General features: G+C 42.8%; 1 protein-coding gene across 12 annotated transcripts in view; it reads left to right on the forward strand.

Moving 5' to 3' along the window:
* The window catches only part of LOC132392796 (cytosolic purine 5'-nucleotidase-like), a 226,290-nt gene that overhangs the window by 138,879 nt on the left and 62,175 nt on the right, over positions 1-25,236 (forward strand). For all 12 annotated transcript variants that reach the window (XM_059967207.1, XM_059967231.1, XM_059967220.1 and 9 more), the window contains 3 exons: positions 7,729-7,820; positions 14,528-14,585; positions 16,836-16,929. In XM_059967207.1, coding sequence (XP_059823190.1) covers positions 7,729-7,820; positions 14,528-14,585; positions 16,836-16,929 — 244 coding nt within the window. The remainder of the gene's footprint in view (positions 1-7,728; positions 7,821-14,527; positions 14,586-16,835; positions 16,930-25,236) is intronic.

Raw genomic sequence — 25,236 nt, forward strand, 5'->3', positions numbered from 1 at the left:
TGCAACTGATGTATATCGCGCTGAATTCTTTGCCAGTCTTCTACACCATCCACAGCTCAGGAAGCCAAAGATCTAGTTGCAGAGGGGGGTACAGAGGCCCAGGCTTCGAACTGGCTGAAACTGGAGTACCTGGAAAGGTACGTGGCTGTCCGCACTTTTCTGAGGGGATCATCTTCACAACTGGGAAGTACTGCAACGTACTCCTGCTGCAGAATGACAACCAGTGATATTAAACCTCAATGCTTCTGCGCTGTAGTGGTCTGGGTGCAGGCCGATGGGACTGAGCAAATTAATGGTCAGCACAGACTAGATGACTGAAGGGCCTGTTTCTGTGCTGTAGTGTTATATGAATGCATGCTTATGATTCTGATAGTCTGAGCCTTTAGTAATGTTGCTTGAGGAATAGAAGGTGATTTGAATGTTCCAAAACTGTTGGTAAAGTCTACCTTTTAGGATCACGCAGACCTTGGTAAAGGCTGCCAAAATATGTGAACGCCAGAGAGGGTCCCACTACTGTTTCCTGGGTTTCCTTGTGTCTAAGCAAGTTGACTCCCTGAATTGTTAAGGCAATTGGGCAATTTTAACTGAACCCATATCGGCCAAGGGCATTCGGCGAGCTACTGCCACTTCTCCACCCACACAGGGTTTGCTGTCCAAATCAGTCAGTCAATTTGCAAATCTGAAGTCCTCCTTACTAAAGAGCAACTTCTGATGACATTTAGCATTTAATCCTTTGGTATAAATAGCTGATTCTTAAGCCCTGTGTCTGAGATTCCTTACATAGCTGTGGCTTAAGTGAACTCCATTTTGTTATAAACTGCCCTTTTCCCTTGTTCCACTTGCTGGTCACAGGCTATAATCAAAACAAGATCAAAAAGACTTGTTCACAATCGACAAGAAGGAATCCAGTGAAGTAAATGCTGAGGAAAAGCCCCGCAGTGCGGTGTTGTGCCTGGGTCATTCTCAACTGTTGTCTCATGGCCTGGGCTCACTGGAAAATTAGTTAATAGCAGCCAGCAGCTTACTTCATACTGAATCCCAATTTTTTAACTAATGAAACATAAGCAGGGAATGTAGTAGTTCAAACTTTTCTGGGACCCCACCGAGCAGGCAGGAATGCCACCACTAGGAATGATTTCTCCATTGCACGTGCAAAAATCTTTGCGTTAAGAGAGAGATCCCATAATGAAAGCCAGTAGCCATTATCTCATAGGCAGAGATCACTTTCCATTTGCACAATTTAGACGAGAGTGAGGGAATGGGTTAAGCGTCTGTCTATGCCTCTGTTCCCCCTGGTGAGCTCGCTATGTACTTTGCCTGGCCTTTAGTGGAGAAATTTCTCCTGTGGAAATATACTATGATGAATGCAGAGTGACTGACTATGGCCCAGAATCAGCTGCAGTGGACCCATGCTCTTATGTAGGGGAATCCCATTCCTCTTCTGCTCCCCAACTTTCCTAAAGGAAGTCGGAAAAGAGTAATATAACTCCAGGCTTCTTGCCTCAGACTTTTCCTTCCCAGTGGTTGGCCTTATGAGAAAATGGCAACACTTCATCTTGCGCAGGTCACAATAATGTAATTGTTTGGTTTGCATAGTTTAAAAATCAGACCAGTTTATGGCAACAGTCCCGTCTCTGTAGAATATGATAAAATTACAGCACAAGAGAAGATAGTGCGGCCCCAGTAGATAATCCCACCTAGGCAATCCATACTAGCTATTCTTCATTAGAGTGGTGAGAATGTAGTTTGTGAGTTCCAAACTGGTAGGTGGTTCAGTGTGCCACCAACAACATATATTACATGAGAAATTCAAATAAGAATGGAGAAATTGCAGGATGAAATGGAACAGAATCTTTGGCAGAGTAATGTTGAAACCTGAGCTTTCTTGGCATGGGGAAGATTTCATAAGATTTGGAATGTAGGGATGAGTACATCCACTGAGATCTTGTGTCTTGTTTATTTATAACTGCTTACTCTTGTCCCCAACCATCGCTACCAGGAGAGCAGTTATTGTTGAAATGCAGAGACTGACAGACCAGACAACTGGGTGATATGGAGTATCTCACCAGTTGCTACATTCCAGACTGCTGAGAAATCCACTTCAAAGAAACAGTGCAAAATGCATTTAATCACAATCTAAAATGAGAAGCGGATTTAATTTTCCAGGAAATCTAAAAGAGTGAAGTTGCAGTGAGTTAAGTCCATTAGCCTCAGATAAGCACAATGCTCCGGCATAATCATCATCAATATTTTTCTCCTGTTTTGCTCCCTGTCATTGTTCCCAGGACATTGAGGGATTGGGCCAAATATAAATGAAATGAAATGTATCATCACACTGATCTGTGGCCCTGTTCTAGAACATACACCCGATTCGAGAGGACTGCTTCTTTACACCCCAACATTCCATTTAGATCTCTGCTCAGGTCACTCCCTCTTCCCACAGCCAAATTCTCCCTGAGAATTGAGAATCACATTATAAGTGAATGTGGTTTATCCCCTTCTGACCACTCCACAGTCTTTGTTAAAGACCACTGCACAATTCTTTTGCACTGTAGCCTTATTCCATATGATCCAGTTCAACTAGGGAAGAGATTTCCCGAGAAACAGGCCTCATTAGACCATAAGGATATTTCCTTTGGTGGGGGAGTCTTAAGGCCAGAGGACAAAGTCTCAGAATAGAGGGGTATCCTTTTAGAATGGAGATAAAGAGGATTTTTTTTTTAGCCAGAGAGTGGCAAATCTGTGGAATTTGTTGGTAGTTGTAGAGACCAAGCCTTTATGTATACTTAAGGAAGAGGTCAGGGCATGAAGGGATACAGAGAGAAGGCAGGAGACTGAGGCTGAGAGAAAAATGGATTAGCGATGATAAAATGGTGGAGCAGACTCGATGGGCCAAATGGCCTAATTCTGCTCCTCTATCTTATGGGAGTGAAGCATCACAGCCAAACATGTTGTTAGGTTTCACCTTGTAGGAAGTAATCCTGCAGAGCTGATGTCATTGGAGCAGAATGAGGCCACTCAGCCCATCAAGTCTGCTCCACCATTACATCATGACTGATTTATTTATTAAGAACAAGAGGATAGGATGTGAGAGAACAGGACCAATCAAGTGCGACAGTGAAAAAGTTCCGACCGGAGGAGATAGCAAAGGCACTTAATGAATACTTTGCTTCAGTATTCACTACGGAAAAGGATCTTGGCGATTGTAGGGATGACTTACAGTGGACTGTAAAACTTGAGCATGTAGAAAGAACTTTTGGAAAACATCAAGTTGGATAAGTCACCAGGACTGGACGGGATGTACCCCAGGCTACTGTGGGAGCTGAGGGAGGAGATTGCTGAGCCTCTGGCGATGATCTTTGCATCATCAATGGGGACAGGAGAGGTTCCTGAGGATTGGAGGGTTGCGGATGTTGTTCCCTTATTCAAGAAAGGGAGTAGAGATAGCCCAGGAAATTATAGACCAGTGAGTCTTGCTTCAGTGGTTGGTAATTTGATGGAGAAGATCCTGAGAGGCAGGATTTATGAACATTTGGAGAGGCATAATATGAGAAGGGATAGTCAGCATGGCTTTGTCAAAGGCAGGTTGTGCCTTACAGGCCTGACTGAATTTTTTGAGGATGTGATTAAACACATTGACGAAGGTAGAGCAGTAGATGTTGTGTATGTGGATTTCAGCAAGGCATTTGATAAGGTACCCCATACAAGGCTTATTGAGAAAGTAAGGAGGCATGGGATCCAAGGGGACATTGCTTTGTGGATCCAGAACTGGCTTGCCCACAGAAGACAAAGAGTGGTTGTAGATGGGTCATATTCTGCATGGAGGTTGGTGACCAGTAGTGTGCCTCAGGAATCTGTTCTGGGACCCCTTCTGTTCATAATTTTTATAAATGACCTGGATGAGGAAGTGGAGGGATGGGTTAGTAAACTTACTGAAGATACAAAGATTGGGGGTGTTGTGGACGGTGAGGCGGGACATTGATAGGATGCAAAACTAGGCTGAGAAGTGGCAGATGGAGTTCAACCCAGATAAGTGTGAGGTGGTTCATTTTGGTAGGTCAAATATGATGACAGAGTATAGTATTAATGGTAAGACTCTTGGCAGTGTGGAGGATCAGAGGGATCTTGGGGTCTGAGTCCATAGGACACTCAAAGCAGCTGCGCAGGTTGAACCTGTGGTTAAGAAGGCATACGGTGCATTGGCCTTCATCAATTGTGGAATTGAATTTAGGAGCCGAGAGGTAATGTTGCAGCTATATAGGGCCCTGGTCAGACCCTACTCAGAGTACTGTGTTCAGTTCTGGTTGCCTCACTACAGGAAGGATGTGGAAGCCATAGAAAGGGTGCAGAGGAGATTTACAAGGATGTTGCCAGGATTGGGGAGCATGCCTTATGAGAATAGGTTGAGTGAACTCGGCCTTTTCTCCTTGGAGCAACGGAGGTTGAGAGGTGACCTGATAGATGTGTATAAGATGATGAGAGGCATTGATCGTGTGGATAGTCAGCTTTTTCCCAGGGCTGAAGTGGCTAACACAAGAGGGCACAGGTTTAAGGTGCTTGGAAGTAGGTGCAGAAGAGAGGTCAGGGGTAAGTTTTTTACTCAGAGAGTGGTGAGTGCATGGAATGGGCTGCTGGTGATGGTGGTGGAGGCAGATAAGATAGGGTCTTTTAAGAGACTCCTACATGGAGCTGAGAAAAATAGAGGGCTATGGGTAACCCTCGGTAATTTCTAAGGTAAGGACATGTTTGGCACAGCTTTGTGGGCGGAAGTGCCTGTATTGTGCTGTAGGTTTTCTATGTTTCTAAATCCCTCTTGACCCCATTCTTCTACCTTCTCCCTGACGCCCTGCTTTAGATATACTCAATTACCTGGTTTCAACAGCTGTCTATGGCAATATTTTCCACAGAATCACCATCCTCTGGCTAAAGAAATTCTTTCTCATCTCTGTTCTAAATGGCATCCCTCTATTCTGAGGCTATGCCCTTTGGTCCTGGACTTCTCCAACATAGGAAACACCCCCCCCCCCCCACATCTAATCTGTCTGGGCATAATATTCAATAGCTTTCAATGAGGAGCACCCTCATTCTTTTAAACTCCAGCGAGTACAGGCCCAGAGCCATCAGACGCTCCTTATATGTTAACCCTTTCATTTCCAGAATCATTCCTGTGAATTTCCTCTGGACCCTCTCCAAAGCTAGCACATTTTTTTCTTAGATAAGGGGCTCAAAATACTCCGTGTGGTCTAACCATTGCCTTATAAAGCCTCAGCATCACATCCTTGCTGTCATATTCTAGTCCTCTTGAAATGCATACTAACATTGCATTTGCCTTCCTTACCATTGAGTCAACCTGAAAATTAATGTTTGGGGAATAGTGCACAAAGACTTTCAAGTCCCTTTGCACCTCTGAATTTTGAATTTTCTCCCCATTTAGAAAATAGTCTATGTCTTTATTCCTCCTTCCAAAGTACATGCCATACACCTCCCTACTCTATATTCCATCTGCCACTTCTTTGCCCTTTTTCCCAATCGGTCTAAGTCCTTCTGCAGATTCCCGGTTTCCTCAACACTACCTGCACCTCCACCTATCTTTGTATTGTCTGCAAGCTTGGCCATGAAGCTATCAATTCTGTTATCCAAATCATTGACATAAAGCATGGCCTTGTCAAAGACTCCACATCTCCCCCCATTATCGAGATTCAAGAGTCGTTTGTTAATCGCGTGTACATCAAATAACACATTGAAAATGCATCACTTGCGTTAACAATAAGCATACCCGCAAGAGTCACCACACATTCTGGCGCCAACATAGCATCCCCACAATGCTTGCCAGAATGACAGAGAACACAGCAACCTGCAGAACAAGTTGTGTTACTCCCTCCCACCTACGCACATACACAGTTCTCTAACCCCAAGGCAGGCCGCCTTCTTCAGCCTTCAGCAGACTCAGATACACAGACATCGACAACCTCAGTGAACTTTGTGGTGAACTACATATACCTGTCTGGACACGCCCCCTGCTGACTGCTCCTGTGGCTCCTCCCACAGACCCCTGTATAAAGGCGATCAAGGCCTGAGCCCGGCCTCAGTCTCCAGGATGTAGTATGGTGGTCACTCACTGCTTGTTCCTTCTTCCAGTCAATAAAAGCCGATATCTCGCCTTCACGTCTTAGAGTGAGTTATTGATGGTGCATCAAACTTACACCGATTTTCTGACCTGGGGCTCCAGCTGACGGGTTTTGACTTCCAGACAACTGATTGGATCCTCACCGAACACCAGTCCTTGAACTCGAAACTCGCTGGTGGCAGGACTCTGAACACTAGTCCTCAGAGTCCAGTCCCACTGCTTTGCCAATCGAGGGGATCATAAAACCTTGTTCCTGCTGCCCACATGGAACTCCAATTCTGAAAACCACTGACAAATTGACTGGGTGGGGTGGAGTGGAGGGGCACCATCCATCGGTCATACTGGTCTGGCAATCCAATATCCGGCTGGACAGCCTATCCCAGCTCACGGATGTTCCACATCCACATCACTGGCCTTTGAATACAGAGCAGAGACTTAAGACTAAGCCTGTCCTCTAATACCCCCACCTCCCTGTTCCTAAACCCTAACCTGGCCCCTAGCTCCCCTCTCTGTCCCCAAAACCATCCTCACAAACCCAAAAAACTCCCACTACGAAACAGCTAAGACTGAACTGTGACCTCAGCACAAAGACTGGTAGCAGAATGTAAATTGCCTGTTCTTTGCCTGTCAATATGTGTGATCTGCATGCAGTCAGTATTCTCTATAACATATGTTCCTTTCCATAATATCTGCTTAAGTGGCTCACTGATGGATTTTTGTCTGATAGAGATTCTGCCTTGGTATGTTTATTATGTTGGGGATTATATACCAATAGATGCTCTTTTAAGCATGGACTGACTTTCAAAATGTAAGTTGATAAAGTCAACTTTAAATTTTCCATCACCACCCTTGGATCTACAGATATCACTCTCTCATCCAATACTTTTCACTGCCTGAGGAACTTCCCTAGTTCACATGTGAGAACAGCAAACCCACTGTGATCTCCCAGTCTGATCCTGTTATTTTGCACTGCTTGCTTTGGTTGAAGCTAGCTTACTGTTTGCTTTTAAAACCATATATCTAGTTCATCTGTTCCTGTAGCATCTCCATCTGCATCTTAAGTAAAAATGTTGCAACCAATTATGAAAGCCTTCAGCAGACTGAGGCTAATTTCTCCAACATTTGCCTTACTGACCACCAAAATCTCAGTTTATATAAGCTTCAAATTCTCTGGAACTCCAGTATGTGTATCTCTAACCTAGCTGATCTCCCTTGCCTTTCTCTCAACTTTGCAATGGTTTATGAAGTCCTGCCTGTCCTCGTCTTACACCAACTCCTTAAACATCTCCAGCCATATGTTCTTACCTGATACTCAACTGCCTTTCATGGTTTCTGCACAATGGAGATTGAATCTTCAATCACTCGGTTTGATATTTTATTCCCAAAGCTCTTCAATTTGTAATATTTAATATCTGTTTTACTATTCATTTTAAAACCTCTTATGACTCTAATCCAACTGCCAATAAGCCCAACTTTTACTCTTCTACCTGTGACATTTCAATGTCAAACTGGAGTTAGTTTCACTCTTGCTAAAATTGTAAGTTCTCTCAATGTAGACTTGAGCTTCCTCAGACCAACCTCTCATCATTTTTTTCCCCCAGGTCAGAGATTGTTGAGCAATACTCCAACAAGTTTATCCAAAGAGATGACATAGAACGGTTTTACATCCTTAACACTCTATTTAACCTTGCTGGTAGGTTTGAATATTTGTTATCTTGTAAGTAGCAGAGAGGACAATATTTTGTTTACTGAAATGAGCTTGATCCGAGGAAGTGAACCTGCAGAAAGAACTCTGACCTGAAACATAACCCAATTTGTTTTTCCACAGATTCTGCCTGGCCTGCTTCTGTGGCTCTTTCATCACTTCTTTTGGTCACTTGTAATTTTTTAAGGCTTGAAAAATCAAACCAGAAGTTGCAGGTACAAAAACACAAAGTGATTAAAACACTTGGTAGGTCAGGCAGCATCTGTGGAAGGAGAAACGGAGTTAACATTTCAGGTCTCAAGTCAAAAGATCTTAATCTGAACAGGAAAACTAGCTTAGAACACGAGAGACCGCAGATGCTGGAATTTGGAGCAGAAAGCAAACTGCTGGTGGAACACAATGGATCAGGTAAAATCTATGGAGGCAATGGGATAGTTGATAGTTCACATCAAGACAGTAAATCAGGATTGAGATTGTAGAGAGGAAAGAGCCAGCATAAAGAGGTGAGAGGAAGGGGTGAGGCAGGGGCTAACACACAGTAGGTATGTGAATAATAATGAAGAATGAAGTTTAAGAAGTTTTTAGTTAGACACATGAATATGAGCAAACTGAAGAATATGGACCTTCTGGAGGCAGGTGAGATACAGACATCATGGGCCAAACGGCCTGTTCATATGCTGTTCTACGTTTAAGAGACTGCAGATACTTGATTCCCATAAGTGAGGAAGGTTATGTGGAACCAGGTGAAGGATGGATAGTGGACAAATGTAATGACTTGGAAGAGGGGATAAGAGAAGATTGGATCTCCTCTCCCATTTTCCAACTGTTTACACCTGCCTCTCATCCCTGTTTCACCTTACTTAGTAGATTCCTTCAAATGCAGCTCATTGCTTCCACTTTCCAGCCTCTATCAATAATTGTACCCACTTGGTTCATCTGCGCCCTTTTTTTTCTCTTTCAACACTATATCTGTCTTGAGTACTTACCCACTAGCCTTTACCTCCATCCCTTCCATCTGCCCCACATGGTTCCATTTCTCTCCGTACTGCTGCTCACCAGTCCCTGTCTCATCCTTCCCTCATCCCTCATTGCTTTATATGGGCTATCTCCCTTCTACAATCAGCCCTGATCAGTGTCTCGACCTGAAACATTCACTATCCACTTACCTCCACGGATGTTGCCTAATGCATTGGTTTCCTTTGGCTTTTCGTTTCTTGAAGAAATAGCCCATTTTCTTATTTTTCCAATTCTGATGAAAGATCTCTGAGAAAGATCACCAAAAAAAAATCTCTGTTTTCCATTGCATAAGTACTTTCTGACCTGCTGGGTCTTCCCAGCAGTTTCAATGTTTAGGATGTTTTTCATTTATTTTTATTAATAAAGAATAAAACAAAGCACGATTTAATTTTCCTCATTTGAAGGTGTCCTTTTGAGGCCACATTAAGGGCACAGTCACTGAGTCACAACTAGTTCCCTTTAATAAAAAAAAACTTTTATAGTGCAATACTTCAATTCCTAAAATTCTGCATTTTAAAAATAACTGCAGATAGCATTTAGAAAAGAAGATCTAGATTTGCATCAGGCTCTCCAAAATGATAAATTGTCCCAAAGCATCTCAGCTACATTCTGTTGAAGTGTAGCTCTGGGATACGTGGCAACCAGTTTATGTGGGACATACTGTATATGTGCAAACTCCAATGACAGAAGTGATCATTAACATGACTATAAGTGTTGTTCGGGGGATTATTTTAACATCAGACCACCTGAGAAATCTATTCCTCCTCTTCAAACTTTGCTTTAGTATTCACCAGTGAGAGGGAACTTGCCAAAGTTCAGAAGGATCTTGGGGTCCGAGTCCATAGGACACTCAAAGCTGCTGCGCAGGTTGACTCTGTGATTAAGAAGCCATACAGTGCCTTGGCATTCATCAACCGTGGGATTGAGTTCAATTGCTGAGAGTTAATTTTACAGTTATATAGGACCCTGGTCAGGCACCACTTGGAGTACCGTGCTCACTTCTGGTCACCTCACTACAGAAAAAGAAAGTGCTGGAACTTTTGAAAAAACATTAGGGTAGATAAGATCCTGGGGCTAGGATATACCCCAGGTTACTATGGGAAGTGAGAGAAGAGATTGTGATGCCTTTGGCAATGATCTTTGCATTCTCACTGGCCATAGGAGTAATACCAGACGATTGGAAGATGGAAAATTCCTCTGTTCAAGAAAGATAATAGGGATAAACCTGGGATTTATAAACCAGTGAGTTTTAATCAGTATTGGGAAAACTATTGCAGAGGATTCTTAGAGGCAGGATTTATGAGCATTTGGAGAAGTGTTGTCTGATTCAATATTCAATATGGAGTTTGTGAGGGGCAGGTCATGCCTCACGAGCCTGATTGAATTCTTTATGTGACAAAGCACAATGATTAAGGCAGAGCAGTGGATGTGATGTATATAAATCTTAATAAGGCATTTGACAAGGTAGGTTCATTCAGAAAGTCAGGAGCATGGGGTCCAGGGAAATTTGGCTGCATGGATTCAGGACTGGCTTTCCCACAGAAGGTAGAGGCTGGTAACAGATGGAACACATTCAACTTGGAGGTCGGTGTCCAGTTGAGTTCTGCAGGATCTGCTCTTTGTGATTTTTATAAAGGACTCAGATGAGTAAGTGGAAGGGTGGGTTAGTAGGTTTCCAGATGGCACGAAGGTTAGTGGTATTGTGGATTGTGTATCAACGGGACATTGATAGGATGCAGTGCTGGGTTGAGAAGTGGCAGATGGAGTTTGGAAGTTCAAGCTTGAGGGCAGAATACAGGGCTAATGGAAAGATTCTTAACAGTGTGGTGGAACAGAAAAAAGTTGGGGTTCACACCTCAGGTCTTCAAAATCGCAGCGCAAGTTAATAGGTGCTTGAGAAGGATTATGGTGTGTTGGCTTTCATTAACTGGGGGATTGTGTTTCAAGAGTTGCAAGGTAATCTTACAACTTAATAAAACTCTGGTTGGACCACACTTGGAAATATTGTGTTCAGTTCTGGTAGCCTCATTATAGGAAGGCTATGAAAGCTTTCGAGAGGGCACAGAGGAGATTTACCAGGAAGCTGCCTGGATTTGAGAGCACATCTGGTGTGGATAGGTTGAGCAAGTTGGAACGTGTCTCTTTGGAGAAAAGAAGGATGAGAGGTGACTTGAAAGAGGTGATAAAAGGCATAGGCAGAATGGGCAGCCAGAGACCTTTTCCTAAGGCAGAAATGGCTAGGTGGCATAACTTAAAGGTGTTTGGAGGAAAGTATAGGGGGATGTCAGAGGGAGGTTTTTTACACAGAAAGTAGTTGATGTATATAACATGCTGGTGGTAGTAGCAGATCCATTCAGGGCATTTAAGAGACTCTTAGATAGGCACGTCGATGAAAGAAAAACAGGGCTATGTGGGAAGGAAGGCTTAGATTGATCTTGGTGTAGGTTCAATGGAAGGCACAATATTATGGGCCGAAAGGTCTACGGTTGTATGTAGACAGTGCGAGAGTTACTTGTTACTTTTACCTAGAGCAGACAAGTGTTCCCTTTACTATCATCTGTTACAAAGGATGGTACAGTACTCTATCTACTGAACATGTACTGGTCTCACCAGGCCAAGCCTGAGGTTAGAATCCAGGATTGATAAAATAAAACTCACACAATGATGTAAACTTAAACAATTCTTAATGGCTTTTACTGATCAGAAATGAACACTAAATCAAAGGGCATCAGGTCAGGATACAGCTTAAAACAAAAGAAATGAAGGTGAATTTCATGACACACAGAAAGTCTTTGGACATACTTACTAGTCTGATTGTTTACACACACAAACATCCACTCTGTGGGTGTTGTGCTTCGTGGTGAGTCCACAGTTCGACTGCTGTGTACCGTTCTGGTCACCACATTATTTCACTGGAGAGGTTACAGAGGAGATATACGAGGATATTGCCTGGACAGGAAAAACATAGCCACAGATTAAATTTGACAAGCTGGTTTTTTTTGGCCAGAGAAGGCTGAGGGATAGCTTTATTCAGATGTATAAAATCACAAATTGGCATATATAAGGCGTATATTTCTTTTGACCGTGGTGTCAAAAACTATGGAGCATACATTTAAAATAATTGGTAGAAAGACCAGAGGGATCATGAGATAGTTGTTTTTCATCCTGAGGGTAGTAGGGCTCCAGAAGTCCTCACCTTGGCTGCATTTCCTTATTACCTCCAACCCCATCTCCTCTTTCCGAGGACTTATTTTGCTCTCCTCCTCGCTCTTGTTTCAGTCTCCTATCCTGCCTACTGCTTCCTCTTTTTTCCAAACCCCAGCCCCCCTCAAATTCTCTGCTGGCAATAAGCCTGCTCCTGCTTCTATCTTGTATAGCTAATTGCTTGAAAAGTTAGTAATGGGCATCACGTTTGGCGCGTGTTTGTTGTATATTCAAAGCATTTAAAGTTTTCCAGTACCAGAAGCTAACATTAAGCCACAAGCTGTCTTTCCACGAGTGGGCAAAATAGGCTGAGGGGCTTACTCCATTATAGCTGAAGAGCTTGAAGCGCAAACTGGCACTTGCTGCATTGCACACGCATGTAAATTACAAAAATATTCTTCTTATGTGAGCAATATGTCAGCATTAGTTAACACCTTCAAGAGAGATGGGGGATAAAAAGATTTTAATGGTTTTGTTGTATTAAAAAACAATGCCAGGAGAAAGATAGGTCAGTGAGTGTCTGCGGCTGCACCAGTGCATATGGCGCATAGTTGGTATTAAATTCATCCTTTTCCTCTAAGAATTCTCTTTAATCTCCCATCATAGTTTTCTCTCTTTCATGTCATATAAATACAGTGCCTTGGAAAAATTCGGCTCCCAACCCTTTGTTCATGTGAATGAGTATTACAACCAGAGATTTTGACCAATTTAACTGCGAATTTTATTTTTGAATCACATGATCATTTATTCACAGTAGAGCCCAGAGAACAGGGAAAATTGTAAAGCGTGAAAAACTAAAAATTCAAAAACTGAAATGTCAACAGTCCAAAATTTCTTCTCCCTCTGTTCAGTACTTAGTTGAACCACTTCTCGCAGCTATTACAGCTCTATTTGCTCTCTATTTGCTTTGCACAACATGATGGAGCAAGATTTTCCCATTCCTCCTTGCAAAATTGCTCAAGCTGTGCCAGGTTAGTTGGGGAGTGGTGGTGGACAGCAAACGTGAGGTCTTTCCAGATATTGGGTTAACATCAGGACTGACTGGGCCACTCAAGGACATCAATTTTCTTCATATGAAGACATTCCATGGTTGCTTTGGCAGTGCGCTTTGGGTTGTTGCCCTGCTGAAAGATGAACTTCTTCCCCAGTTTAAACTTTCTGGCAGAGGCTAGAAGGTTTTTATCCAGGATCTCTGTACTTAGCAGTATTCATCTTCCCATCAATCCTGACCAGATTTCCAGTCCCTGCTGCTAAAAAGTATCTATATAGTATGATGCCACCATGCCACCATACAGTAGGGATGGTGTTACTTGGCTGCCCTGCTAATACTGAGATTATTTTTAGATTAAATTTACACTACATGTACTGCTTAGTGTTGAGGCCAAAAAGCTCCACTTTAGTCTCATTTGACCACAAGATTTTCTTCCACATCCTTGCAGTATCTTTTAAGTGATACTTTGCAAAGTCTTTACAGGCAAGGGCAAGGAAATACTGATTTTTTTTTTAGACAGGGCTTCTTCCTCACCACTCTTCCATAAAAACCCTTTTTGTGCAAGGCCTTAGAGACTGTGGAGCCATGAACTTCATCTCCAGTTGCAGCCACTGACGTCTGCATCTCACTCAGGAGTGACTGTTGGTGACTGTAGCCTCTCTTACTAGTGCCGTTCCTCTTTAGCGACTATGTTTAGAGGGGACAGCCTGACTTAGGCAGTGTTCTGTGGTTTCGTACTTTTTCCACTTCTTGGACTGCACTGAGCGCCAAGTGCCTCAGATCCAGATCTGAGCTTCTCTATTGTCATTTCCCTGACTTAGCTTGAAAGCTCTTTTATTTTCATTTTGGTTTGGTCTGTTGAAAACCTACCATACAGTTGGAGCTTATAGAGAGAGGGGGTATTTATTCTTATGAATTCATTGAAAATATTCAATTTTCTTCATTGCGCCTGAGGAAAGTTAGCATTATAATTACAAAGCTGATGAATACTCTTTCATCCACACAATTTTGGTTTTTAATTTTTTTGTAGATTGTTGACAGGTTTTGTAATTTATCTTTTGATTTGACATGAGGCAGCATGTTTTGTAGATCAGCTCCAAAAACTCCTACTTCAATGTATTTTAAATTTAGAAAATGAGACAGTAAAATGTGAAAGTAGTGGTGGGGGCTGAATACTTTTTCAAGCCAGTGTACTTCTTCTGCACGTGCCAGTTCGCAGACCAAGCCTGAGGCGCTGAGCGTATGTGGACTAAGTTAGTCATTTTCTTTGTGGCAACTATGAATGGAAATCACAATCTTATCCCCAGAGCCAGGATGGACAGTGTATCAGTGGCATTGAAAATCATCTGTATTAATGTGGAGAGCATGTTGCTGCAGTTAGAATAATTGCTTGATGAAGGTGTTGCTGCATGGATCTGCAGCAGGAAGTTGATTGAAATCTGGATCTGGTACATTGATCTAAACATTCATTATTTCTTTGCAGAAACCTACCTCTATGCCTGTCTAGTGGATTTCTTCATCAATTGCTCAGAATACAGCAGGTATGAATCTATATAACCCCCCAGATAGACTTTTCTATTTTATTGCTTAAACCTGCCCTCAAAAAAACATACACTCTTTTATTTGTTTGTAATAATCTCTGAGGTTTTATGGCCATTGAAATATAACAGTCCTGAGAGATGATCAGGTTTGCCTCATGTTACCTGTTATCATCCTTGATCAAGGGTTGAGATGCCCCTGGAATTGTTGTGCACCCAAACCAAGTGACAGAACCAAAGATAGCCCTGCTGAAGGGCCTTGGCCTGAAACACAGGCTGCACTTTTTTCTATGAATGCTGCCTGGCCTGCTGAGTTCCTCCAGCATTTTGTGTGTGTCGCTTGGATTTCCAGCATCTGCAAATTTTCTCTTGTTTGTGACCAAAGGTAGAGATACTAATTTTGGGATCAAAAATGTTCTTTCACTAAATTGCATCCTGTCTCTCAACTTTCTCCGTGCAGTACCCAGATGCATGAAAACCAATTTTCATTCGTGGATTGTTAAATCTCAAACCTCTTTTTCAGTTCAGTCTCTCATCTCAATTTGGACTCTGTGTTTCTCATTGCATGCCCAATGCCAGTGTCAGCTGCTTCACCAATAGCCTTCCCTTCGTCATAAGGTTAGAAGCTGGAACATTCGCTGGTTATTGTTCAAAGATCAATTCTGTTTGCAGTTCTTCAGCCTGCACGCAGTAAGACCGAAACAAAATTCCAGTATGAGTTGATAGTGACAATTTGTGCCTCAGACATGCTAGGTGAGAGCCTGACCACCCTCAACACTTAGTAGTAATTCCATCACAGGTCTTCTAGGAGCAACCCCCTAATGATCACCATTGGCTGAAAACTCAACAAGACACAAATACAGTGAGAGCTGATCAGGCTGGATATCCTGCAGAGAGTGACTCACCTGCTGACACCTCAAGGCCTGGAACATGACATGAAGAGGGCACACCTTTGACAGTGAGGAGAAAATTATTGGCCAAAGTCCAGAACATATTCAAATCTTCTCCTCTTGCCCAATGGGTAAGACAGAGTGGTGGGCAATAATTGTTTACTAGCAACACCACATCCTGACACCTGTATGAAATAAAACAGAACTTCTGGCAATTGAAGGTTGGCCTCAGTTCATGCCCTCACCACTCAATCTGTCTCCCTTTTCTTATGCTTACAAGGGTTTATACCAATAACAATCATGCTTATTATTCAATGAACCAGACTTTAAACCAATCCAGCACTAAGTCAGCCAGCACTTATGTCCACCTAGCAGAGCTTCCTTTCATTCTAATTCAGATCTTGTCACCATGAGACCAGTCCCTTGTGTTATGTTCAGTGTAAAGTTTGATTCACCCAGAATTCTTCATTTTGTCCAGTAGGTAATTTTCACAACTTCCTCTTGGACTGTTATGCATTCCTTCAGCTAAGTGTGGCTTCAGAATTCTTCTCTGAGCCCAGGAGTCCCTCTAAAGCCTTCCTCCTTCTTTGTTCTGGGATTTCCTGCAGCCTAGTTCTCAGCTTCTGCTCTTCAGCTGTAGTCTATATTCCCAATTCCCCACCATCCAACATCAGTGGTCTAACATTCGTCCATACAAATAATATTTAGGTTCTCTAACTGATGCACCATCAATAACTCACACTGAGACGTAAGGCGAGATATCGGCTTTTATTGACTGGAAGAAGGAACCAGGAGTGAGTGTCCATCATACTATGACCTGGAGACTGAGGCCGAGCGTCAGGCCTCAGATCGCCTTTATGCAGGGGCCTGTGGGAGGAGCCACAGGAGCAGTCAGCAGGGGGCGTGTCCAGACAGGCACATAGTTCACCACACTAACCCAGATCCTTTGCTCCATCTTATTAATACACTTATTAATACTCTTAATATTTATTTAATTTAAAAATTTAATATATATTTCTTATTGTGATTTATTGTATTTTTATGTATTGCATTGAACAACAAACTTCATGACCTGTGTCAATGATATTAAACCCTATTCTGATTCTGACTCTTCAGAAACTTCCTTAACCCATTGATTATTTTTGATCACTTCTTAAATCCCCCTCTTCCTCTGCTCTGGGCTGTCCTTGCACTAACAGTCCACTGGAAAAACTTTCTGTAATATGGGACAAGTATATGCAAGTTTTTGTTGTTGAGATTGCTCTGGAATATCTTGCAGGCTTTGTAAAGGATGGTCAGTGATAAAATGCCTTGATTTACAAGTATGACATTAATGATACATTTTCCTCTTGTTCCCTCATAGCTGTCAAGCAGGCTTTAGAAGCGGTGACCTCTTCATGTCATACCGGAATATGTTCCAGGATGTGCGAGATACAATGGATTTCGTGCATGATTCCGTAGGATTTCTCCTTCATCATAGTCCTTTACACTTAATCTTGCTGTTGCAATACTAATTTTATTAATCCTGCACAAATGGTGCATATTTGGACCAGTGCCACTAACAAGATTGTAATACCATACTAAGGTGATGAAACCTAGTTGTAGATGCTGTTGGAATTTTGAAGTTGTCAACACACAATATCGCTGATGTCTCTCTTTTTCTGCCCCTTTCTATTGCTGTTACTCTTTTTCTATTATATTAGCTATGATTTTCACCCTCTGTCTGTTTCTTGTCTCTGAAAATCTATCTGTCTACAGAATCTCTTGCTGTCTGCCTCTATCTGTCCACTCATTTCCTGCCCTGCTTTTTACTAACAAACAACAACACTGGATCCTTCTAATAGTTAGCTATCAATACTGTTAAGAGTTACTGGCTACACACCTGTGCCTACTCACTGTAGCTAGCTGTGGCCATGTCTGACCTCGTGCTCACTGCTAAGTCCAGCAATATTCTGTAACTGCTCAGCCAAAGATCTGGATACACATCCAGCATGTCTCCATTTGTGAAACGGTTACACGTCAGTGCATTATTTTACCAACTTTGTAAAAGATATTAACAGTGTTTAAAGAGATAACATATTTCTAACATACAATAGGGTCTTTTAAGAGACTGCTGGATAGATACATGGAGCTAGGAAGAATAGAGGGCTATGGTTAACCTTAGGTAATTCCTAAATTAAATACACGTTCAGCACAGCATCATGGGCTGAAGGGCCTGTATTGTGCTGTAGATTTTTTATACTTCTATTTGATAGATAATTTTTATCTTTGGAATTATTTTCTACTCTTATATAAATAGAGATCTGGAACTCAATGCCAATAAGAGCAGAGGCAAAGTCATTTATGATTTTGAAACAAGTATTGAATGGGCACCTGAGGAACTAAGGGAAAAAGCTGGTAATTGCTCTGAACAGTTTGGAACGGTGTGCACAGGCCTGGCCGCCTTTCTACAGGAAGGATATCATTAAGTGGGAGAGGGTGCAAAAACAATTAATGAGAGTGTTACTGGCACCCGAAGGCCTGGTTTATAATGGTGGTGGGATAGAGTGGGACTTCCTGCCCCAGTGGCATAGGAGGCTGAAGAGTGACTGTTTAGCGATTTATAAAATCATGAGGAGATGGATAAGGATAGCCAGAGAGTAATACAAAATAGCAGACATTAAGAGAGGGCATAAACTTACAATGAGAGACGAAAGATTTAAAGGGGACCTGAGCATTCACTTTATCTCACCAAAGGTGGTGGGTGTGTGGAATGAGCTGAGTGAGGAAGTGGTAGAAGTGAGTACAATTATGAAGCATGTGGACAGCTACGTGGATAGGAAGGCTTTCAAGGATATGGGTCAAATGTAGGCAAGTAGGACGGATGTTCAGTAGCTTGGTCAGCACAGATGAGTTGGGCTGAAGGGTGTGTTCCTGTACTGTACATATCTGTCAATCAATGACTCTGCAAGGAGTTGGCATGATCACAAAGCCACTATTTGAAGCCCTTGAGGAGAGGAAATCGGCTGTCCTTACCTAAATGTCACTCCGGTCCTACACTAATGTGACTGAATCTGAAATGTCCCCTAAGATTGTTAACACATGAACAAGTTTTGCTTTTGTTTAAACAACTTTACTTTCAAAGTCTCCATTCAGTACATGAGGGCCGCCACCTTTTAACCCCACAGTACACCGTTCCCGCCCTTCCCACGCGCGCCTGCCTGTAACGGGACAGGGAAAGTGCGCATGCCTACCAAATACTCACTTAGCCCAAGTTAACAGAACTCAACAACCCCCATCCTTCTTTATGTACATTAAAAAATAAAAACATTTAAGACAATTCAAGTGTCCATTATGATATGAGAATCAGTTCTAACCCTTGATGTTGATACAGTACTTAAGGTACCAAATGCCTTCAAAGGAGGGTCAAGAGCACAAGAGCTGGAGCTCCCTTCTTTTTGAGAGAGTCAGCTAGTTGTTCCTTTGTAGTTGACCATAGCACATGATGAATTCTCTGTGCTTTGACAAGTTCTTCAATGCTGCTTATCTCTAACACAGTCTCTTCTCTGTAAACGACTTGGTGGATTTGATGGCATCAACCCAAGAGTATAGTAGTCTGTGACACAAGTTATTTGTAGACTGTCCTTCTTTGGGTCAGCATGGACGAGCTCAGAATAGAGTGTGGCCAGATAAACAGCATTGTCCGTACCTTCAGACATTGCAAGCTACTTCGTACAACTCTTTGGATCCTTTTTGATTGCCAGCAGAGATGAGAATCTTCTCTCTTCTCACATCAGTACAATAAAATGACCCCTTGAACCCCACCCCACCCCCATCAGGAAGATTTCCAAGTGAGGCATCACTGAAGACAACGAGCCTCGGTGATCTACCTTTTCCAAGCCGTTGAAACTTAAGATTACTTTTTCAGATTGAATCTTGCACACTATCTTGTTTGCCTCATGTAAAATTTGAACTGTGGCATTTTCTTATGCTGGATGCCGAGTTGTAGGCATCTAACATGATGTCAGGTCTGCTCTGTCTTGCCACCCATAGGATCTGACCTGTCTTTGACCTGAGTCGCTCAGCTTCAGCTTCTCTGAGGGGTGCATTCCGCTGTAGGGCACGTGCAGATTCAATGTGAATTGTCTGAAGACTCCTGATGTAACTTTCTTGGTGCAGTTGTATGGTTCCATCAATAGCAAGGAAATCTATCCCTACATAGCAGAATCTGTCACGTTCCTCTCTCTCAGCTGGAAAGGCTTCTGCTAGACCATACACACACTTTTTGAATTTCCACAGCATCCCTTCACCTCTGGCTTCAGGCAGAGATTGAATGTAAATGTCACGTGACAGCTCCATTCCCTGCAAGAATGCAGATTTAATGTCCATGAAATGGGGTTGTCAGTGCATTTGACATATTACTGGGAGAGGTTGTTGAAGAGACTCTGATGCACATGTTGGTGAGTTGTTTTGGAGTTCTTTTGTGTTCATTTCCTCAAAACCTCTAGCCACCAGGCGTGCTTTTGGTGTAATACCTGTCGGGGTTTCTTTCAGGGTGACACACACGTCTTGCACACTGTCTTTTGGTCAATGTCTCTAGCTTCCTCAAACTCACCATTATTTCTCCAACTACTGTTTTCATCCTGTTCTGCAGATTCAAACCATACCTCTGTAGTTGCTAGGATATCTTCACCTTGACATTTCTCAGGTGGTCCAGCCCGATCCATACTTGGTTCGAAATGAAGTCTGTCTACACGTGACATGTTGGCTGACCCTGCGGTGCCTGTGACCGTGACTGGCTCTAGGTAATTCAAGTTGCACCAACTTTTGTTTCTCCCTGTGGCTTTGTCTGCTTGTCCTAAGACCTCAGCTTTGTATGAGATACAAAGTGTCTTGGTCTACAAATCTCACAGTTTGCCCCACTTTAAAACTAAAACTTCCATGCTGTCTTTGCACTTGTGATGATTTCCATTCAGGCAAGTCTGTTAAATCCCTAACTGCACTCTCTTCAGCACAGTCTGCACCACTGTTGAGTCCTTAGCTGAACTCTCCTCATCTGTGTTTTATGACAGTGTATCAGGTAAGCTCTTTGATTTTTTTGTGCTCTGGAGTCCTGATGGTCCTCAGTTTGTGCTTTGCATAGTCAGGAATGATGCCCTCTCATATATGTACCTCCATGTCTCTCAAATACCACAACTCCGCCCTGACCAATGACAGCTCCAGGATCTTTCCATTCTGTACGGTCTGCTTTTTTGTAAAACTCTTTGTTCTGCCCCATAGTTTTCATCTGTAGGATGGAGCTGTGCCCTTGGTGCTCGTCGAATTCTCTCTGAACACTCAGCTTCAGTGAGAGCCGTCCTTGATGCACGCAGTGCCGCAACATTTCCTAACCCATTCACTCCTTGTAGTGCCCTCTAGAGCAGGAAGCCTGTCAAAGGGAGGGTTTGGATAAGGGTTATTACCATGTACATTGTGCGTGGTATCCTTCACTATAAGAGCCCAGGCCAGGGCTGCGTTCCAATCACAGCCACTGCTTTTCTTCGCCTTCAGAATTATTTCAGTAAGCGTTTGATTAGGTCACTTCCAAAGTCCATTAATTCAAGGACTCTATGCAGCTGTTGTCTTCGTTTCAACGTTAAAGTTCTCCGCCATATCTCTGAATTCGTCATTATTAAATTTGCCACTATTAACTCTGAATACTTTCCAAGGTGGGCCGTGCACACTTATCCAGGAATGGATGAAGGCTTTTAACCATCTCTGAGGGTTTCTTTGTATTAACAATGCTATCGGCACTGAAACGTGTGAACTCAGTGATGTGGAGGTACCACCCTCCTTGCTCCAGTTCATGCTGGTCTACGGTTACTGTTTCATTCTATTCAGACGCTAGTGGCAGACCAACTTCAGGCTTGGGTTTGGGCTTTCCAAACTTTTGGCAGTTTCACAACTGTCAACTATCTACTTCCGATGGAAAATTAGTCATCATCTTTGTTTCCTGAACTCCTGAGCAGTTTCTGAAATCCATCAATCGAAGTGTGTCCACACTGCTAGTGAAGGTTGACAATTTCTCATCTGGGGTCATGTTCTCTGTGACAGTTAGTGCCTCATTCTCACAACATTGATTCTCAGTAATGATTTTATCTGGAATGTTCACACAATAGTGTTCTGAGCTGGTGAGCTCAGAAACATCGTTGCTTGCTCATTCTCCATCTAGTACTGTCCCGGCTTTCTTTAGGGCAGTTTTACTCGAGAGTAATAGAATGCTTATTAATACCATCTCTGTTATGATATAACATTTTGTCTGCCTTACTTTTGTGGGAATTTTCCCTCTTTTGGTAGAAATGTAGAATTTTTCCATTTCCAACTTCGAATGCTTTGTAACTGGGTGTATCTGTGTACACCACTTTGTGCAATTCATTCTGGTTTAGTTCACTCACATAGTTTTCAAGCCATTTTTCTCCCCACACTGTGTGTGTGCATGCTGTACCAATAACAGCAAATCCTAGAGATGCTATCAACAAAAATCTCTGCCTCAGATGTCTCTGTATTAGTAAGTGATTATTTGCAAACAACATGATATGGTACTCTTCTACATCTTCAGATTTGTTATTTTCTTCAATTAGCCTAACTTGCTCAGTTCTGGGTGGACAGTTTCTTCCCAGTTGTAAATACTTTGACATTCTGCACATTTCGATCTCCTGCCATACTTGTTTATTGGATTTGTGCCAGGTAATGGTACCCTGGTCTGGTCCCTCTGGGATCTATGGCTGCTATGCTCTTGTTTCTGCTCAGTGAAGTGTGCCGTTCCTGACTTAAACTAATTCCGACTGTCGTCTTAGAGGCCTTTGCTCAAAAAGTCCTCTTCAGTGGTGATTTCATAGATGCAAATATAAGTTCTGCAGATGCAGTTAACGCTAGCTGTCTGTCCTTTATATCTGGACATGCAGTATCCAGCAACTTAAAGGCTAATACTGTGTCAGGAAGCTCCATTTTGTATTTGCGCAAACGACTGTACTTTGTTCAAAATCAAGAATATAATCATATTTTTAGAATTGCCTCTGTAAACTTTGTTGAAGTCTGAATATGCCTCATAAATCCGGTTCTTTCTTCCTTCAAAAAAAATAGAGTCCAGTGTATTTATTAGCGTATTCATACCATTGTCTTTGTTCAAGTCTTCCACCAAAATTCCCATCGTGGACTCTCTTGCTCTACCCGAAAGCGATAGCACAACCTCAGAGGCTTGTTTGTTCTTTTTGAGCTCTGTAACATGAGTCCATATTCCAGTTTCATTTTCTCAGCTTTCGTAAGGCTTGTTCCCATCCAGTGCTGATGGGATCCTATAACAGGAAACCACCCTCTGCTTCCACTGTTAACGCCCAAACTACAGAGACAAGTTTTTCTTTCGTTTAAACAAACTTCACTTTCAACTTCTCCGTCCAACATGAGGGCTGCCACTTTTTAACCTCACAGTACACAGCTCCCCCCTTCTACTGTGCACAGCCCATAACAGGGGAAGTGAGCATGCCATCTAAATTCTTCCATAGCCCAAATGAACAGACCTCAACAGAAGCAGCCCAGCAAGCTCCATCACAACTGATGCTTTAAAGGTTCCTTCACCAGAAAGAAGCCAGTGGCTCATGAAGATGGCTCAGCATTATCTTCTCAGTAGGGAATAAGGATGGTTGATAAATGCCGACCTTGCTGATGAATCCCACGTCCCTGTTTATTTCCTGTGCTCTCTATCATTGGAATTCATAAGATAATAAATGTATTTTCTCATAGCATGCAGTTGTGGACGTGTACAATAATGAGCTTGCTCGCATTCTTTCCTTAACATTAAGGAATGCCTGAATGTTCATGGTAGATTAATGGCAGAATCCAGCTGCGGTATTGAAAAACACAGTTTAAAAACAACCTAAAGACAAACAATCGACATGATAGACCAAAGAGAATCCTTTAAAAGGTATCTGAGGATCAGCCACCATTTCCTGTGAAGAAAGCAAAGCTGTTCTTCAACCTGCAGCTTCTGTGAGCATAACAACTACAGCAGTATCACTGGAAGAAGCTGAAGGATTTTGTCTAATTCCCATTCCAGGCTGCTGTTTTTGTATAGGAACATGCACAAAGTGCTGGAACTCAGCAGGTCAGATGCCATCTGTGGAGAGGAATAAATTGAGCTGAGGAAAGTCAACTGTTTATTCCTCTCTTGTAACCAGAGAGCTATGGATGGTGCTGAAGCCAAGTGCAGAGTAAGGCCTAGAATTAACTCAGACTCAGAATTGGAATAAATAAAAACAAACTCTAAAGGCAAAATCACGAACAGTAGTACTAGAAATAGAACTCCTGCAATTGAGCACATGACCTTTAAGTACAGATTTTCCATGAAATAATGTGGCATGCAATAATTGGCAGTCTTAAAGGAACAGCAGCAGCTAACCATACTCCAGGGAATGGGGGTTCGGAACCTTGGATGCCTGCTGTTTTTCAGCTGGGACCATGTCACAACCAACCCCCTCCCCCACAGCTGGCTACTGACGGCCCCTGATAGGACATAGAAATCTACAGCACATTACAGGCCTTCGGTCCACAATGTTGTGCTGACCATGTAACATACTCTAGAAACTGCCTAGAATTTCCCTACCACATGGCCCTCTACCTTTCTAAGCTCCATGTACCTACCTGAGGCTCTTAAAAGATCCTATTGTATTCGCTTCCACCACCGTTGCCGGCAGTACATTCCACACACTCACCACTCTCTGTGTGAAAAACTTGCCCCTGACATCCCCTCTGTATCTACTTCCAAGCACCTTAAAATTATGCCCTCTCGTGTTAGCCATTTCAGCCCTGGGTGCTGATGAAAGTCCTCTCTCAAGGTAGGGTCCAGGAGGTCCCGTGAAGGAAAATAGCTTCTTTCTTCTGGGCCATATCCCTTCCAATCCTTGAGGTTACCACCTTTTGCCCTGAACCATGCAAGTGTCTGAAAGTCACTGGATTGGATAGGCAGATTGTCTGTCAACAATCCTGGGAGGCTGAGGAGCTGGCACTCAAGGCCTTGAGGAGAGATATGTGCAGTGTGTTGAATCCACAAGGTGCTTGGGAGTTGGTGACAACAAGTAACTGGGTTGACACATCACAGGACTTTGAATGGACCAATGTAACGAGGATCCAATATTCTGGAATCAACCCGCATGGGGAGATCTCTAGCTGAGAGCCAGACCCGCTGACCAGTAAGAAGTGCTGCTCCCTGTCTTCTCCAGCAGTTGACCTGGTCTTCTTGTTTCTACGAATTGGCAGACAGCATCTTTATTGTCTTAACCCATTTCTGGCAGCATCTCTGGACCAGTTGGTCCACTAATGGAAACCCAACTTCTTTTCTTGTTCTGGGACAAGCAGAGGATGGTACCCACGTTGGTATTCGAAAGGGCACATCCCAATAGACTATTATTGAAATGTGTTGTGCACAAGCTCCACAACAGGTACCACCAGGTTGTCATTCCAGGTGGTAGGGTTCTCTGATGCTAAATGTCCAGTTTCCTATTGGTCTGCAGATGGAACCCAGACGACAGACTGGCAGAGGCCCCAACGAGCTTGTAAAACATTTTCCAAAACCTATAGCAAAACTGGAGTCTGCGATGAGATAAAATGTCTCAAGGAAACCGTGAATCTTGAAGACATGCTATAACATGAGCTTGGCACTCTCTGAAGCCAATGACCGTTTGGGAAGGGGTACAAAACAGCAGGCCTTGGAGAATCAGTCTACGATCACCATGTTAACTGTATTAACTGTA

Source organism: Hypanus sabinus, chromosome 1, assembly GCF_030144855.1.
Source record: "Hypanus sabinus isolate sHypSab1 chromosome 1, sHypSab1.hap1, whole genome shotgun sequence".
Classification (NCBI taxonomy): Eukaryota; Metazoa; Chordata; class Chondrichthyes; order Myliobatiformes; family Dasyatidae; genus Hypanus; species Hypanus sabinus.